Genomic DNA, 18,088 nt, shown 5'->3' on the forward strand with positions numbered 1-18,088 from the left:
TTCCCCATCAGGGATGTGAACGATTTGTGGATAGCCATAAATGTTAAAAACAGAGCAGATACCGACAGGGCATACCAGGAAGAAATTATTAACATCGTAATCGACAATAATTGGCCAAACTGTCGGCATATAGCCAGCGTGTAACGGAGACAAGAAATAGAGCTCATGCATATTCATGAGATGGTCACTAACTTAGCAAGCCCTTGAGACTTGTTGGCTGTTTACACACACTGTAGGAGGTCTCACGCCGTTCTCCGAAAGGAGCGTGCTGATTGGCTGACGCCAGGAGTACGTGGGTTTGTCATTGCAAGATTCGCTCACGATAAGTGATCGTCCTGCACGATATCAGAGCCGTCAGTTGCCTCTTACAAACATCACACAGACTGTGTGTGCATCCAAAAGACTAACAACTCCTTGGATTTTGTAAAATGTACTCCAATTATTCTAACTTTTCCGTGAAGACTCTGCTTAGCGGAGTCGGAGAAAATCACTTGGACTATCAGGCCATTAATTTCCCAATGCCGCCTGCTAATTTTCCTTTCGAGACGCAAAGATCTTGCGATCCACTGCAGCTGAATAATTACGCTTCTTGTATCTATGGAAGTCCGGCTTCTCCAACTCTAGATCATATCCAGCCGACTTACACCACCCTGCCGTGCGGCTCCCCCGGGACTGCGCTGGGTGCTGGGCCACCCCCTACAGCAAAAGACTTCGACACTGTCATCCACACCCCGCCAACACCTTGCATCGACGATGACAGCGTCGACACAAAACGTAAGTAAAAGAGGGCTTTGAGAGATTAAGAGATACTTAAGATTCTACTTAGCTGCTTCTAGTAGAAATCCACATCTCCTTGTGTGTGTTCATTTCATATGATATGATTCAATTCATGTGGATGAGTTGAAGAGGTTCTTAGGTAGAGAGGGTAGAGATGTCTGCAGTTGGGTTGTTGCTTGTGTGTTGTTTGTTGCCTGTGTGTACTTCCTCGAGTATACACTCAACGTCAGGAATGTCGTCTGTGGGAAGAAAGTAGATACAGACATATCACCAGATGAACTTCGTGTTCACGCACCTTTGTTTAGCATAAAATCACCAAACGCTGTCCAGTTGGGCTCACATGAGAAGATCAGCAGAACGGATGTTACGCGATCAGTCTCCCAGCACGTGGGTCTCCCCGAACGGATTATCCGGTCGTATATCCAGTCTTGTGGGTACCGGGTCTATGGTGAGCAACCACTTTGTCCACACAATTCAGTAAGCATTTCCTATCCGGTGTAAGTTAATAGACATTGGCAATAATCTGTTACAAAAGAAGAAACCTGTTCATGTGATCATGACAATATGGAGTCCGTCTTTTACATATTCTGTTGAACATCCTGGTATAAAAATGTATGTTAGGATTATTGTTTGCAACCAATTACTCCCATATAATGTCTTGCTAGGAAAGGCGAGCTTGTCATTATATGAACAGCGACAGGTTAGGCTCAGCTGGTATGTTTGCACTCTTGTTACAATTGTCGTTTTACACATAACGTTATACACTTCCTAATGAACACGTCATTTCGAACGAACAATACGTCAGATTTATAACAATATTCTGATTCATACAATTACCGCGTTAGTTACGTCTTCCTCTTCAACATTTTTTTACACCAAATCATTGTACCCTACAATTTTTAACACGCGAATAGTTAACTATTTCCGAAATACATGGCCGAATCATCGGAAACAAAAATGTCCTTGTGCCTTTGGGACGTTAAATACTAATATTTATAACTTCTACATCAATAATGTTATATAGTTTCATTTAAATGCACATAGCTTAATACAAATATCTTTTAATATTTGTAAAAAAACTAAAAGGAGAATTACATAAATCAGTTAGCACACAAATACGTTTTACAGTTGACTGCCAGGAATCTTATACCGCTAAAGGAGGTAAAAAATAAGATTGAAAACAGAAAGAAAAAACATGACAAGAAAATTTGAGCAGGTTCTTACATAGCTTGTTTATACTGACTTCATCTCATTAACTGCAAACAATATTTCCATATGTCTTTGGTTACTTTTCACACCCTTGGGAAAACCCACGCTCTCCGACGCTATGAAATGAAATTTAATTTGTTTCTCCGGCGAAGGCAATAGAAGGTAGCTCTTGAAACATAGCAGACGACCCAGTATCTGGATGACTATCGCTTCTCTGGGCCAAAAATGAAGGAACTATCTGATGAAGAAACTTCAAACGGACTGATCGTTCTTATCCTACAATTATATTCTCAACATATCGTCTGTGTATGGAACGAACCCCTCTCTGCATTTCTGCCACCCAGAGACTAAGTTTATATACAAAGCTGTTAGAACTATCGTCTGCTCCCCGGGACGCAGACGACACAAAACCTGTTCGCGCCATTATCCGTATTAAACGGATTCCACGAATGATATGTAAGGTTTTCGGAGGAGCCATAACCCCTATGTGTATTTTCCTCTATCAACAATCCAATTAGCCAAATTCACAATAATACCCCCCTTCGTAACCCGGCCAGTACTTAATGAATGTCCACAAGGAATACTCGTCAGCAGCCGAAGACTGGGGAAGGGTTTCCTACCCACATCACTCCCTTCCTGAGTCGGTAGATCTAAATTGGGCGGTCCCCCACGCCAGGGGTTGATTATTATTCCTGTCATGGTTTATAGCCCCTAAGGATCTGTTCATTAATTTATAATACACAGATCCGGCGATGATAGCGATGAAGCAATGGGCTTCTTGACTACTTATCGTGACTTATTGCTTGCAAAGACCACCGTCCGTAAAGCGCCTGACTTAGCAGGATGCATTGTGCGTTCCGTCTTATCCGTCCTGTCATCTGATGGTATAACGACTTTATACCCTTTGACCAAATCTTGGCAGGGATGCTGTGAAACCGTCCTGTTTCGAAAACTTTTAACCCTTCTTACTTCCTTGTTTTTTGGTCTACATATGCGCGCGTGTGACATGATTAGACTGGAAATTATAATTGCATCTGCAAATGTCTCCTTTTTGGTTTTTGTGATTGAAAAAACTGATCATTCATATAAAAAAATATAAATAAAAACGCTCTTTGAATACGATCCCAGACTAGTAAAGAAGGATTGTAGCGCGGATCCACACTGACGGAATATCACACCACCTTCCGATCTAAAAGTTCAAATGAGATGCGTTTTCCTTTCGTCGTATACAAGGAAACAATTGGCCTATCTATACTGCTTAAGTCATTGTGGATCATATCCTCCGCTGTATTGTCCTAGTGTAGAATTACCAAAGATCATTGACAAACGTTAGATTTGTCCATGGTCTGGGTCTTCCTCCTTTTACGAGGACACTTCAAAATCTATTTTGCTTTCGGAAACGCCTGTTTCCAAATTAGAATCCAGACCGTAAGAATTATTGGTCGAGAACAATTATGTAATTACAGATTGCTAATAGTATATATTAATGTGTGCGTGTGTGTGTGTGTGTGTGTGTGTGTGTGTGTGCATGCGTGCGCGCCTTGTCGAGGCCGACACTTCTTGATGTATAATGTTAAACTGGATAGTACATTTCATACACATAAGAATATTTATTTGCTGTGCTCTCTCTAGATCTCTTTCTCTCCCCCCCCCTCTCTCCATCTTTCTCTCTACTTCTAACTCCTTTTTTTTTCTCTCTCTCTCTCTTATGTTGTAAAACATATACGTACTGACTGGAGTTAAACGGGTCACTGAAATTATAAGTGCGTTATCATATATTGATATATTATTGAGGTTTCATAAATTCATATTATAAATATGACCTGATGCCTTCCTTCCCTTCATTTATTTCTTATTTCTTTCTTTACTATAAGCTCAGAGGTCCGGGTACACATGAAGGATAAAGTTATTATCTGGCTCACAGCTGCCACATCATAATCATATATAATAACTATATTCTCACGCGTATATTATTTTAACTAAAGGGAATACATATTTGTCATAACAATAAATACCACAAAATATTTTTTTATACAAGTAAAAAGTATCGAACATATAATTTGGTTAAATGCTTCAAGAAACTGTAGTCGTGAGGCACAGCCCAACTGTTCAAATTTTCGCCGAGCGCGCGTGCTTCACGTGCAGCACGCACTTGCAGTAATTTACATTAAGACGTGTGTGGCATCTACGTACAGCGGTGATCGCTTCACCAGACACACGCATGCAAATGGCTGGAATTTTGAAAGGGTGAAACCGCCGTACTTTTGTATATATCAAACTTCTAAATACAATGTGAATTACTATGTAAACGACTGTCCTTCAATGTTCTTACAACACAAATCAAGATTCGGACGCTCCTGTTCGTTTTGGAATATTTTCTCATTATTTATTAAGTTCAGGTTACTTATAATCTCGGCATATATTGCCGCACGCTAGTATGTAACAGTAAACATCGAAATTTGGACGCTGAAAAATTTGTTCGTATATGAAACGGGAAAATGTTTTGAATATTTTGAATGCAAATATGATACATGCTATAATTCAGAGTTAGATATAATACGTACATTTTTATTTATTATTATAACATTAAATTGATATTAAAAAATACATTAACGTAATGGTTAAAATATTAACGACGGATAGAAGACAATGGGATGTTATATACGTCTACAAGTAAAGTATACATACGTTAAGATACAGACATGTGTGGTTTAAATACAGCGTCACTTTGAAATAAGACATGGCTAATTGTTGAGACAAAACTGTGGAAGTGACACGGGTTAAAACAACTAGTCTCCACATGCATGTAGGAAAAAAGCTTTAGAAATGAGCTTTTAACCAGCTACCGTTGGCTCATATCTGTCTTTGACACGTTCATGGTCATTTAAATGGTCGGCATTTCGAAAGGCATCCGAATGGACGTAAAATACTTTCATTACCCATAGCACTGTGTGAGAACTGCAAACGTTGGCGGTACAAATGTTTGGTACTTTAACAAAAACAAAATGTAAACATATGTTTTTATATTTTTTCAAATTATTATTTATTAGGAATATTACTACTAACACGGTTTAAATGATGTATAATTTGGGACTTCTGTTATACTAAGTCGTGTAAAATTAATTGTGCAAATCAACCATCCATTGGTTTGCTGGTTACAGTGCCTTGCTTCTTCATTGAATTCCTCATTACTTTTGATACTCGACCTAAGTTACTGTTCCAACATTCACATTCCATTTCATATACCTTTTCCGAGTGCTTGGAAACATTCGCTTCGACATATTAAGAATATTTTGATAGTAATGTTTAAACTGAAAACAGCGATATATATTATAACTGAACATCCCCTGGTGAATACACTCATTCCTCCCGTATAGCTTTTTACAATAAAACTTCAAAAATTTCACCTCCGCGACAGCTCTCTTCCCTATAAGCCCCAAGTCAGCGTCAACGTTCCTCCAATCAGGTTTGCACCGAGTTACATTCTGGAAGAGTAAGCTATATGTCATCCCATTAAAGTTAGAAGCAGAAAGAAATTGGTGCCGTATGTTCTAACATCATGGGTTAGTTGGCGCATTTTTATGGCTGGGAGCTTTGCAACTTACACGAGAAACGGATCAGCAATTATGATCTTATTTTGATCGCTTTTCCTACTTAATTTGATGGATAGCTACGCCGAAATTGGGAACAGATTTTAGCTTCCGTGAAAAATATCCAGCGTTAATATAGAAAGTAGTTTAGAATAGTTCTTTCGTCCTTATGCAGAGGAAGTGTTCACATCTTAGAAGTACAGCCATGGATTTGATTAGGATGGACGAAGTTTGAATTTATGACTGACAACTGTGGTATGTGCATGACTGATGTAATCGACATGAGAAATACATATCTATATGCACTGTCGTTGTTTGCGATATTGACAGCTGATGGTTCATATACATTCACTGAAACGAGTATACTAGTATACGATTCTCCATTCACTATAAACACCGGTATATTATATCTGTTCAGCATACATAACTGAAATAGCTACCTGTTGAAGACTCAACACGGACATCCCTGTCAGTTAGATGAAATTGACATGAAATGAACACGTGTCAGTGTCATTGTGTGGTTTCCTGTCTGCCTCTGTGTAGTAGAGCTATGCACAAGGAAATGTGGTAATTAAGCACAAATTACACCATCCGAAATTGTTGGCTTACCTGGGCATAGAATTTTTTTCCAGATACAAATGGTCTCGAGCAATCAATGACACTCATTTAGTTTCTAATCTTGTTAATCGAAGCCTACTTAAAGCCACATTTCTGCAAAACTCTTTTGTAGTACCATACTGATACAGGTGTAATATTAATGTATTAAATGAAATTACTGTCAGTGAAATTTAATTTTAAATTTATTATTGCCCCCTTGAGTAAGCAGACCCTAATTTAAACCAGCTCTAAACGATCAATGGACGTTCTGACTAACTGCCAATATAATACCCCGAAAGTGTGCTTGTCAACCTGATTATAATTAATAGATAGATATTTCAGTACATCGTTATGCTATTATCTGCTAATTTATCAATCATTCAACACAAGCTCCAGTTATGGTGCTTCCTGAGTACAGGAGTGCTTCATTGTGTGTTCTTCTCGCTAATCACATACAGCACAGTTCCAATTTAGATATATGCCGTGTCTACCTTGTTTAGAAGTAAAACGTTTAAATTGTAACTGAAGTTTAAAAACGTTTCAATTACGCCTTAACAAGCACAACATGCAATAAAACCATCAGAAAGTTTTACTCTTGATTTTATGAGAAACTTTTGGCGCTGGTTTTAGGGTAAAAAGTGTTGGTTTTACATAGCAATAACGGGATGCCACTGCTATTCTGGCACTGTTTGGAAAAATCTACAAATTAAATTCTTCTCTATATTTTAATCAATTTAAATAATTGCATTTATAAAACTCTAGATTGAATGACTTTAATTTATTTCACAGTGCGGAATTTCAATGAATGACTTAACGACATAATTACAATCTATGCGGGAGAGACAGAGACAGTGTCTTTGGGAGATGAACCAAATGCCTTGCTTACTGAACCTGTCTAAAAGAATTATAACAATACTAAAAATCTACACGTATTTGCCACTATTGTAAGTTTTTAGTGTATTGCTAAACTGAAAGCTTTTTCACTCATGATAAAACACCCCTGGTGACCAGCGCGAGCGTCTACCGCGCCGTAAACCCACCGTAAGTTCGTTTATGATTCTGACAGATCTGTTGATAACAATCGTGGGATACTGCAGGGTTATCGTGCCCGTGAAATCGACAGTGCGTGAGGTGGCCAAATTTAATATATTTTTGAGATAACTTCTGCTTTCGAGTGGTATCTAGTATCCCATGTAACCCCAATTCATCAAACTAACCCCTAGTATATACAATATTAAACAGTTTGATAAATGTTAAGACTTGGAATGTCCGCGGTACGGACGGGCAGGCACTGGGAACTGCAATTATTTTCCAGTTTGCAACCCACTGATAATTTTAAAAGATAGTTCTAATTTATGTGGTGTATTTTTCACGAATGCGTGGTTTTGTTTCAATCTAAATGAACATCGTCATGCTTAAATTCTAATTTGGAACTATGTATCAGATATTTTCAGGATATTGTCATAATTAAATCACATGACTCGCGACGTTCGCTTCCCTTAATTGAAATCGACATTACACAGCGCCGCCTATGTGTCAGCACTCTTGTCAATTTCACAAGTCAAGTGATTTACAAATAAACGTTGCACGTGCAAATAACCCCGAGAGTAGAGGGATAATCACCAGATAAATCACGTGCTTGGTAACACCTTGAAAAGGGGGAATGGAGTGTTGGAGACTGGGGTGTATGGCGTCGTGGATTAGGGTTGGGAAAGGGATCATGATGGTGATGGGTGTCATTCTAACTGATTTAGTAACTGACGCTTCGCACAATCATAGTTTGAGATGATATGTTTGTCCCACAACGACCAAAGTCTGTGATCGGTTGAAATCGTTTCCTTTGGTTCGCTATTAATACAACCTGACCTGGACAACACCGACAATGTTATTGCCACACCCTTTCCCCATATATATCAAAAGTCGCTACTTGGCTGAATTACCACTGAGCGATGATACACTCATCTTCACCACCGTATAAAGATAATGACGAACTTCTCTGGCTCTGTCACACGTGTATCAATAGTCGATGTGCCACAACTCTTTTATTTATACGTACCGAAATACATATATCCAAGCCAAGTGAAGACGGCGTTATCTACATTAGTATTGTTGTGTCAGCCCTTAACACAATGTGTTTCTAATTGAACCCTGTAAGTGCCATGTCACGATGTTTGATGTTCACAGAGGCCGACCCGGCAACCACCGGCTACCCCGGGTAGGCACCCTCCTAAAACAGACAGTACAAAGCGGAGTAATCCTTCAAGTGGCCGTCCAACCCATTCAATCAGAGATTAGGGGCTTGTACTACTTTTACAACTACTTGAGAGTAATGGATCCATCGACTTGACCTGATCCTATGTAAATATTAGGAAAGCCCTATGTTGTGTGGTCGCACCGTGACGACATGACATATTTTTCAAAACTGTGGTTTGTGTTGCACTTTTCAAGCAAATAATTAATCAATTATTGTCGCAGTACAAGGCATAAAATAGTCGCAACATGTCTATAGAATATATACAACGATTATATTTAACGAAATTTCACTTAAATGAGGTTTACCTATCGAAATTCAGAACAATTTGAAATGTTAATACGTTCGTGCATACGGGTATTATATGAAAAGTTGGAAAGTACAAAATGAGAGAGCCCATCGCTACTTGTATTGTGTATGACCCAACACCGCCCGGCGGTGGGGTGGCGCCGGCTTGTGTGGGGGGTTAGGGCTTGCATACGTCGAAAACCGCGGACAAGGAAGAAACCATCAAAAACCGCATTTTCGTTTTCGGAAAATCCGAACGGTTTCACTTTTGTTGGTTTGTGGTTTCTCCCGTAAACACTGACGCAAGTTTGTAACCTTACATTTATACACAATGTGATGCAAGTGTTGTAACTTTACATTTGTACACAATGTGATGCAAGTGTTGTAACTTTACATTTGTACACAATGTGATGCAAGTGTTGTAACTTTACATTTGTACACAATGTGATGCAAGTGTTGTAACTTTACATTTGTACACAATGTGATGCAAGTGTTGTAACTTTACATTTGTACACAATGTGATGCAAGTGTTGTAACTTTACATTTGTACACAATGTGATATGCGGCATCTTCTCCCAGAATTTCTCTTTGTTTCGGCAGCCGCTCTGTATTTACACTTTGCGTCAACAGTAACGGATGTATCGCGCTTATGCGACAACAGTTTGAACAATAAAATAATTGCATTGTAGTTTAATATTAACAGAGTTTGTCCAATGTTATGACGGAATTTCCATGAAACAAATAAACTACAGTACCTTCCGAGTTGTGAAAGACGCGCAACGGAGGCCTCATTGTGCATGTATGTAGCTGAATATATAAGGAAACGGATCCCAACAGATAAGAACATTACGAGTCATTCCAAACAATGTATAATTGCTCTTGAATAGTCAGTTTCTGACAATCTTGCCAACGGGTTACATTATATAATATCCGGCTCAGCAAATTAATGTGTTTGATGATTCAAGAACGTTATTCACCGGCCAGGGTAATATGTCCTGAAATACAGTTTCCTAATAAGGGAAGCCATTTGTGCGCGTGGGAGGCAGAGTTTATGATATGAACAGTTTAAATGTTATCAAATACGTACAGTCCCTTTTAATTTCTTTAACAATACTGTTCTGAGATCATGTTCACATGCAACCGCTGCCTCCATTCATGTCCCGCTACATACACTCCCGGAGATAAGTCGGAAAATAATTCCTGTGGTTCTTTAAGTCTGTATTGTATTTTGTATGGAAACAGACATACGCTGGAGATTCGCCATGCGATCGGGTCAACCTACCTGTTCTAGTCCTCGTTAGGACTGTTAGGCAATAAATAACACGACAAGGCTAAACTGTCTGTTTAATTTACCTGCAGAAGTGTGACAATCGAAAAGTGGGAATGTGTTAAATCATCACAGCATTTCAACAGAATAGAGTAGCCTATCACAAGCTCATAAATGCTGGGATAGGGCATGTTGTGCTTCGTGGGCACCTTTTCAATACATCGATGCAGTTTAAAGGACATGTCTTGACACGCTTGTACATATCGCTGTGTGTTTCCAAGTATAGGAACTACAGATATATCTGTTATAAATTCAGAAAGGGTTTGATTGGTGATATCTACATACACTTTACTAACCGTGGACGTTAAACCATGGATCTGTCCTGCTGCAACGTTTTTGTATGTGATGGGAACTAAGTTCAACTTTGTTATCATACTGCATTCTTTCTCTGTAATGTGATCGTAGCATTCTGCTGAATGTACAGCCCTTGTTGGCGTCACTGGAGACATTGTGATATACACATGTTTGTAACTGCAACCTACAACTTGATACGTGCATGGATTTAACTGCAGTCTACAACTTGATACATGTATCGTTCTAACTGCAACCTACAGACCAATTCGTGTATCGTTATAACTGCAACCAACAGACCAATTCGTGTATCGTTATAACTGCAACCTACAAGCTGATCCTTGTATGGTTGTCACTACAACCTACAACCTGATACCTGTATGGTTGTCACTACAACCTACAACCTGATACCTGTATGGTTGTCACTACAACCTACAACCTGTTACCTGTATGGTTGTCACTACAACCTACAACCTGATACCTGTATGGTTGTCACTACAACCTACAACCTGTTACCTGTATGGCTGTCACTACAACTTACAACCTGTTACCTGTATGGTTGTCACTACAACCTACAACCTGATACCTGTATGGTTGTCACTACAACCTACAACCTGATACCTGTATGGTTGTCACTACAACCTACAACCTGTTACCTGTATGGTTGTCACTACAACCTGTTACCTGTTACCTGTATGTTGTCACTACAACCTACAACCTGATACTTGTATGGTTGTCACCGCTATTATCTGATATGAACACATTTCATTATTTACATCTCACATCAATTACAGAACATCTTATGACAGGAAGATTGCAAGCATATGCTGCTCTTATGACAGGATATATACCTAGACATTGTCTTAGTGCACAGAGAGTTATCAACAATACATGCTTCCTATCAATGTGTATGTGTGTGTCGGTGGTGATTCACTGGAGGACGATGGTGGCGGGGCTGTGTGGCACGGCATCGCACCGTCATCCGCCGGACAGTGGTCAGGATCCGGTGACCAGCCGGGAGATGGCAGACACAGGCAAACCTTCAAAACAGCGAATAGCTCAAATATTTCTCATGTGGAAATGAATAGGTTGCGGTTTATGCAGTATTTCGAAAACGAGAAACCACGAATCTCTTTTGAAATCAGTCCATACCACCACAACCAACTGCACAGCCATGAAAATGTTCAGGCCACGACTGTGTTACGGTGTTAGTCAGGTGTTATTTGGGGGTTAGTCAGGTGTTAGTTGGGTGTTCGTCAGGGGTTAGTTGGGTGTTCGTCAGGGGTTAGTTGGGTGTTAGTCAGGTGCTTGTCGAGTGTAAGGGTGTTAAGGTGCTATTGTAGTACGGTGTTGGGTGTGACCGGTAGATCACACATGCTGACACTTGGCCCCATAGTAATTCCGCCTTTTGCACATATTGTACAGGTTTAATTTTGTCAGACATTCCAAACTGATATTCTGTGGCGTTTTAAATTTACTTCCATGCCAGATAATCTCTTATGATGTTCCCGATACCTTTACCACGGACCATGCAATATGCCCTAACCTTTGATGGATTTAACCTGGCGAAGGATTAACTTCTATTCCCTCTCCCCGAATTCTCATTCATGTTTGAAGTGGTTCATTCAAGAGTGGCGTCTTTCAACTGAAGTATAAATAATATTCTGGATCTTTCTCCTGTTTAATCGTACCTATATGCACACACTACTGAAATGAAGAAAGGTAGAATGAGATTGACCAGTTATGTTAGGTCAGTGCTACCTCCTCTATATGACGCAGTAGAATATCGATACCTTGTCGCACTGTTGTAGTCTGGGGGGATTGCCGACTTTATAACGTTCTAATGTCCTGCCTGGGTGGACGTGTTAATACCGAGAGTACTAAGTTGATGCGGGAAGTTCGCGTCCCTTGACCCAGTGTCACATAGCATGTAGCAAGCTTTCAGTTGACAGGAGTGGTGAGGTAGCCTAGTGGTTAAAGCGTTCGCTCGTCATGCTGAAGGCCCGGGTTCGATTCCCCACATTGGCTCAACGTGTGAAGCCCATTTCTGATGATATTGCTGGAATACTGCTTAAAGCGGCATAAAACCAAACGTACTCACTTACTCAGTCTGTTATTGTTGGTTAACAAATGTATTAGGAGGATGAAGGACCAGATCGAGATTGAATACACTGTCACCCATTTTTGTTTCCGTGGGAGGTCACGTCAAATGGTATGGAGTCTACAATGGCACAACCAAATAATACCTACAGTGTACTACTTACATTGACGGGGGCAAACCCATGAGCGACAGAAAAAAGTAAACCGAATTGTCTTAAAGGATTTGAATTTTTTCATTACGTCTATTTATATTTACCAGTGAGTAAACAGTAACCTGTGGCTCGGTCATTTTGGGTGAAAATATATACATACAGTGAAGAGAGGGGTACGAACGGAATGCATCCGCAACTACATGACCTGTCCATGTTTTAAGTAACCGCAAATATCATACTTGTTGATTTGGAATTGTCAGATAACGATCACCAGCTTTGCATTCTGAGAATTGTTTTTCAAGCTTTAAATCAAAATAACTATGAAATTACAAAACCATGCATAAGCATTATTTTAGAGCTGACTAAGCATTTCTGGATATTTTTAGATATTTACAATTGAAAATTCAGGCATAAGATAACCTAAACTGAGAAGTGTCTTTGATAATTACAACAACTGCAACAACAACAGCAGCAGCAACAACAATACTATTAAAGATATTAATAATAACAATTTGAAAAGAGTAATAAAGAATATAAAGCAGTTATGTTTGAAATGAATTTAAATGCGTCCAAATGTATGCCTGTACGAAACTTATAATTCATAAACACAAATTTACCCTTTTGTTTCTATTTCAAACATAAATATAGGCGTTGGCTTCGTGTTGACAACCGTCTGTTTCCGGAAGCTATTGGCTTACAATGGTGTTAATCTCCGTTTCGGACGTTAGTGAACGTTGTCAGTGCGCACTTAATTGTATCTCTGTAGTGTAATTGTCTAGTAATTTCGTATTTCAAGTACCCGATCCGTTTTCATTAAAATGTACCAAATATAGAGATGGCTAAACCCTGGAGGCAACTTGACTGAAACATCGTCTGTGTCACGTGACATATCCAGCCCGACTTCTTGTGCGTTTCTGTATATTCACTGTCGATACAAGAGTAACCCGGATGTCGCAATAACACAATGTGAGCGGTAACCAGTTGTACCATCGTCATGACGTCACGCAATTGTGGTTGCAGTTGATTCTGAACCAACCAGAAATTCATTGGCCACTCAAAATATGCATTTTAACAAATAAAACGAACGTTATTGGACCCAGTTAAAAAATACAGAATGTATATATCAGCAATGATGTAATTCAAGTTGGAGAAATCACTCTAATCTGTAGATTCCGGAAATAGAATCAACTCGCCCCTTGTGGGTTAGTTAATTTTACTTCCGGAATAAACAGACTTCCTGATTTCTGCATTTCGAAATACCCGTGAACAGGCGCGATCAGCAGTTGATTAACTGATTAGATATATTATTACAAGAATTCCGTAGTATGGCATAGTCTTGTTAATACTGCCCTAGTCATATAGCCCCTCTAGGTTGATGGCGGTAAGCATTGTATATATAGCTTGTACATTACATGTCGCAATACGTGGGCTAGGAACCATGACACCCATCTTACACACTGCCCTGATTACAAGCGGTGTACACAGAATCCTTGTTACCCATAACCTCAATAGTATCGCTCTCAGTAACTTTTTAAAGTTTCGATGTTTACAAAAATCGACAGTGCATGAACTGTTATGTGATGTTACATTGAACGTTCGCAATCTCTGTCACTTGAAGTTGTAGCCCATTTCAGATGCATTGTTGCTCTCCCAAACACAATAGAATACGTCTGTGCGTGCGCCCAGGTCGCGTTCATGTTATAACGTATTTCATGCAGAACCATTTATTACGTGTTGGCAAATGACCTCTGACCTCATATGTCAAGGGAGAAGTGTTATCTGTGTTTTGCCACTGCCCAGTTTCCACTACAGTGGTGGCAATATTCTTTATCATGTTGTCGTCTTGGTAAAGGGGCGAGGTGAGACTCGACAGGGCTAATGAACCGATTTCCGTTTCCGCTATATCCTATTACGCAGGTTCGTATAGGCCCGTCTGTTCTCATGCTTCTCATTGATTGAAATATACTTGGTAAAACATTTACACTTCTTTCTTGGAAGCAGGTGTAAAAATGATAGAGAATCTATTAAATTGAGCATTCCGTGTTGAATATCTCTCACAATTCCACGCTTTATTGGGTGTACTTCCGCTTTGACTGCGTGGAGTAATTATAACGCGTGGTTTACATAAGCTAGCGCACGGCATGTGGGGACAACGTGTTCTGTACGACCGCTGCCGTCGCTGGGAGGGGCGTCACTGTGTTCACACCACCAGCCACAGCAGCAGAGTTGGCCTCATGACATACATTTACTTATGATAATTATGAGGCTTACGTTGGAAGTGGCAATGATGGTTGGTATGATGGTGGTGGTGGTGTCGATGTCGTGATGGTGTATCTCGAAGTAGAAGGATGGTGTGAAGTTAGTTTGTGTTGGTGATGGTGTCTGGAAATGTTGGTATTAAATCAGGTTGTGTTGGTGATGGTGTCTGGAAATGTTGGTGTTAAATCAGGTTGTGTTGGTGATGGTGGCTGGAAATGTTGGTATTAAATCAGGTTGTGTTGGTGATGGTGGTTGGAAATGTTGGCATTAAATCAGGTTGTGTTGGTGATGGTGTCTGGAAATGTTGGTGTTAAATCAGGTTGTGTTGGTGATGGTGGCTGGAAATGTTGGTATTAAATCAGGTTGTGTTGGTGATGGTGGTTGGAAATGTTGGCATTAAATCAGGTTGTGTTGGTGATGGTGGTTGGAAATGTTGGCATTAAATCAGGTTGTGTTGGTGATGGTGTCTGGAAATGTTGGTATTAAATCAGGTTGTGTTGGTGACGGTGTTGTGTTGGTGATGGTGTAGTGTAAGTGATGGTGTAGTGTTAGTGTTGGTGACGGTGTTGTGTTGGTGATTCATGTCGACTCTGGTGATGTATCAAAGACAACATGGATGTAGGTGGTACTGATGCTGGTAGTGTTGGTATCGATGCATGTCAATAATGTTGATGCTGCTGGTATTGATGCAGGTAGTGGGTAGTTATGGATACGTGGTGTGGTAGTAGGGGTAGTGGTGGTCATTGTAGGTACATAGGCTGGAGTTGCACGGAAAGTAGTGCTGATGATATCTGTGGCGATGTGTGCTCGCAGATTCTTTTTAGTTGATAATGCCGGGATGAACTGAACAACAGGTGTATGAACTGAACCTTTGAAAAAACATCCCGACAGTTCCAAAATAAATAAATAGATAAATAGATGTAGAAAAATTATCCTAATATTCTTACAAATGTGACTAATGTGGATGCCTTTCTCCTTACAGCGACACTGCCGTGCACCGTGACCCAGTCCGGCTCCCCCGCCACGGCCTCCAGTCCCCCACGCCCCGAGGGGGAGAAGACGAAGACCCCCTCAACAAGCTCCGACTCTTCAGGAGAATGTCAACTTCTGAAACAAAGACAAAAGAGGAAACCCCGGGTGCTATTTTCCCAGGCGCAAGTGTACGAGTTGGAACGACGATTCAAACAGCAGAGGTATCTCTCCGCACCGGAAAGGGAACAATTAGCTTCCATGTTGAAACTGACTTCAACCCAAGTTAAGATCTGGTTTCAGAACAGACGATACAAATGCAAAAGACAACGACAAGATAAAAGTTTGGAACTGTCAGCCATGCAGCCCCCAAGAAGGGTTGCTGTGCCAGTGCTTGTGAGAGATGGAAAGCCGTGCATGGGACAAAATATGACCCCTCCTTATTCTGCTCCGTACAATGTTAATCCCTTTGCCTATTCATCACCCAGTTATAATACGGTCCCCAATCACATGGCCCAGGTCAACCAAATACAACAGAACGGATATGTCCAGCAGCCAATGCACCAAGGCATTAGGGCGTGGTAGGGACGGGGTCGTCTCAAAAGTAATGACTCATTACATGGCACTCTAAGGTGTCACTACCTTCTCAGGTAATTCAAAGCTTGAATCCAGCCCGATGTTTCTTTGGCTGCACAATTGTACATAAACTCCATACAGCGCCTTTGTGATGGAGTGTAAAGCTCGGGTCTGGCACTTCGGGCCGAGACATCGCAGACAATCAGCACCCTCGATAGGACTGTTCGACACTCGGATCCTTGAATCCATTTCCGGACGCCGTCGATAACGAACGCAGATGTGCCAAGGGGACCCGGATGTGTTGCTCCAACGGACAAATTCGTCTTTAAGAGAAGTGTCCTCTGATGTATTATTGTCAGATACTCCAGGGCACACCGGGGGACATAACACGTTATCATGTATGTCAGTGTTAAGGCAGTGTTACGTTTGTAATCAGTTGGTTCATGATCTGTCTAAGTCTTTCTGACTGGTCCACGCTACACGAGAACAGTACAACTTAGAACCACGTCTACTTGTGATGTGCATGTTAGCTGTATAGATCTCAGTAGCAACTACAGGGTATTTCTATCTGGAAAATAATTCTAAACTACTTTCACCAATCAGTGAGAACAATATTGACCCGTTTCACAATGTGTGAATAAGATGTACATGTTTGTGTATTATAGCTCATTATCATCTCATCCGAATAAATGTTTATTTATCAAGCGTGTGTTTGTGATATCTATTCTTACCCATGTGATCAGTGCACAGCGATTTTTGACATTTGGTCAGATTTTGATACAGAAACATTGTTCAGAACATATGATAGATTCTTGGTGAAAAGTCAATGACATCTCGGCAGATCATTTCTTTTGCATTGTCTGTAACAACTTTCGTTAAGTCTCAGATTAGTCTATCGGCATGACATTATGTACGTAAACTCGATATTGGTCAATAGATGAGGCTCTGTGTTTGTAGGTGGACATGGTTTTGTCATTACATTCAATCTGGCGTTGTTAGTTAGTTAAAAAATAGGCCTGCTGTTAGTATGACGTTGTGTTAGTAAGTTCAATCTGGCGTTATGTTAGTAGGTTCAGTATGGAGTTGTATTAGCAGGTTCCATATAACGTTGAGTTTGTAGGTTGAATATGGTTTTGTGTTAGTAGGTTCCACATGGCGTGGTCAGTAAGTTCAGTATGGCGATGTGTTAGTAGGTCCAATATGGCGTTGTTAGTAGGTTCAATATGGCGTTGATGAATATGGTTTTGTGTTAGTAGGTTCAATATAGCGTTATGTTAGTTGGTTCAGTATGGCGTTATGTTAGTAGGTTCAATACGGCGTTGATGAATATGGTTTTGTGTTAGTAGGTTCAATATAGCGTTATGTTAGTAGGTTCAGTATGGCGTTATGTTAGTAGGTTCAATACGGCGTTGTGTTAGTAGGTTCAATCGGGCGTTGTGTTAGTAGGTTCAATCGGGCGTTGTGTTAGTAGGTTCAATCGGGCGTTGTGTTAGTAGGTTCAATCGAGCGTTGTGTTAGTAGGTTCAATCGGGCGTTGTGTTAGTAGGTTCAATCGAGCGTTGTGTTAGTAGGTTCAATCTGGCGTTGATGAGTATGGCGTTGTGTTAGCGTTCAATCAGTTAGTTGTGTCAGTAGGTTCAATCTGGCGTTGATGTTAGTAGGTTCAGTAATCTGGCGTTATGTCAGTAGTAGGTTCAATCGG

The 18,088-nt window shown here is 40.3% G+C and overlaps 1 protein-coding gene across 1 annotated transcript; it reads left to right on the plus strand.

The window, feature by feature from the left end:
* The first annotated feature begins 305 nt into the window (after window positions 1-305).
* LOC124284561 (homeobox protein Nkx-2.5-like) lies at window positions 306-17,090 on the plus strand. Its single transcript, XM_046720649.1, has 2 exons — window positions 306-774; window positions 15,824-17,090. Exons 1-2 carry the CDS (start codon window positions 429-431, stop codon window positions 16,393-16,395), a joined length of 918 nt encoding a protein of 305 aa, XP_046576605.1. The 5' UTR covers window positions 306-428; the 3' UTR covers window positions 16,396-17,090.
* Window positions 17,091-18,088: the final 998 nt, after the last annotated feature.

Source organism: Haliotis rubra, unplaced genomic scaffold, assembly GCF_003918875.1.
Source record: "Haliotis rubra isolate DU_JTF1 unplaced genomic scaffold, ASM391887v1 Scf339, whole genome shotgun sequence".
Classification (NCBI taxonomy): domain Eukaryota; kingdom Metazoa; phylum Mollusca; class Gastropoda; order Lepetellida; family Haliotidae; genus Haliotis; species Haliotis rubra.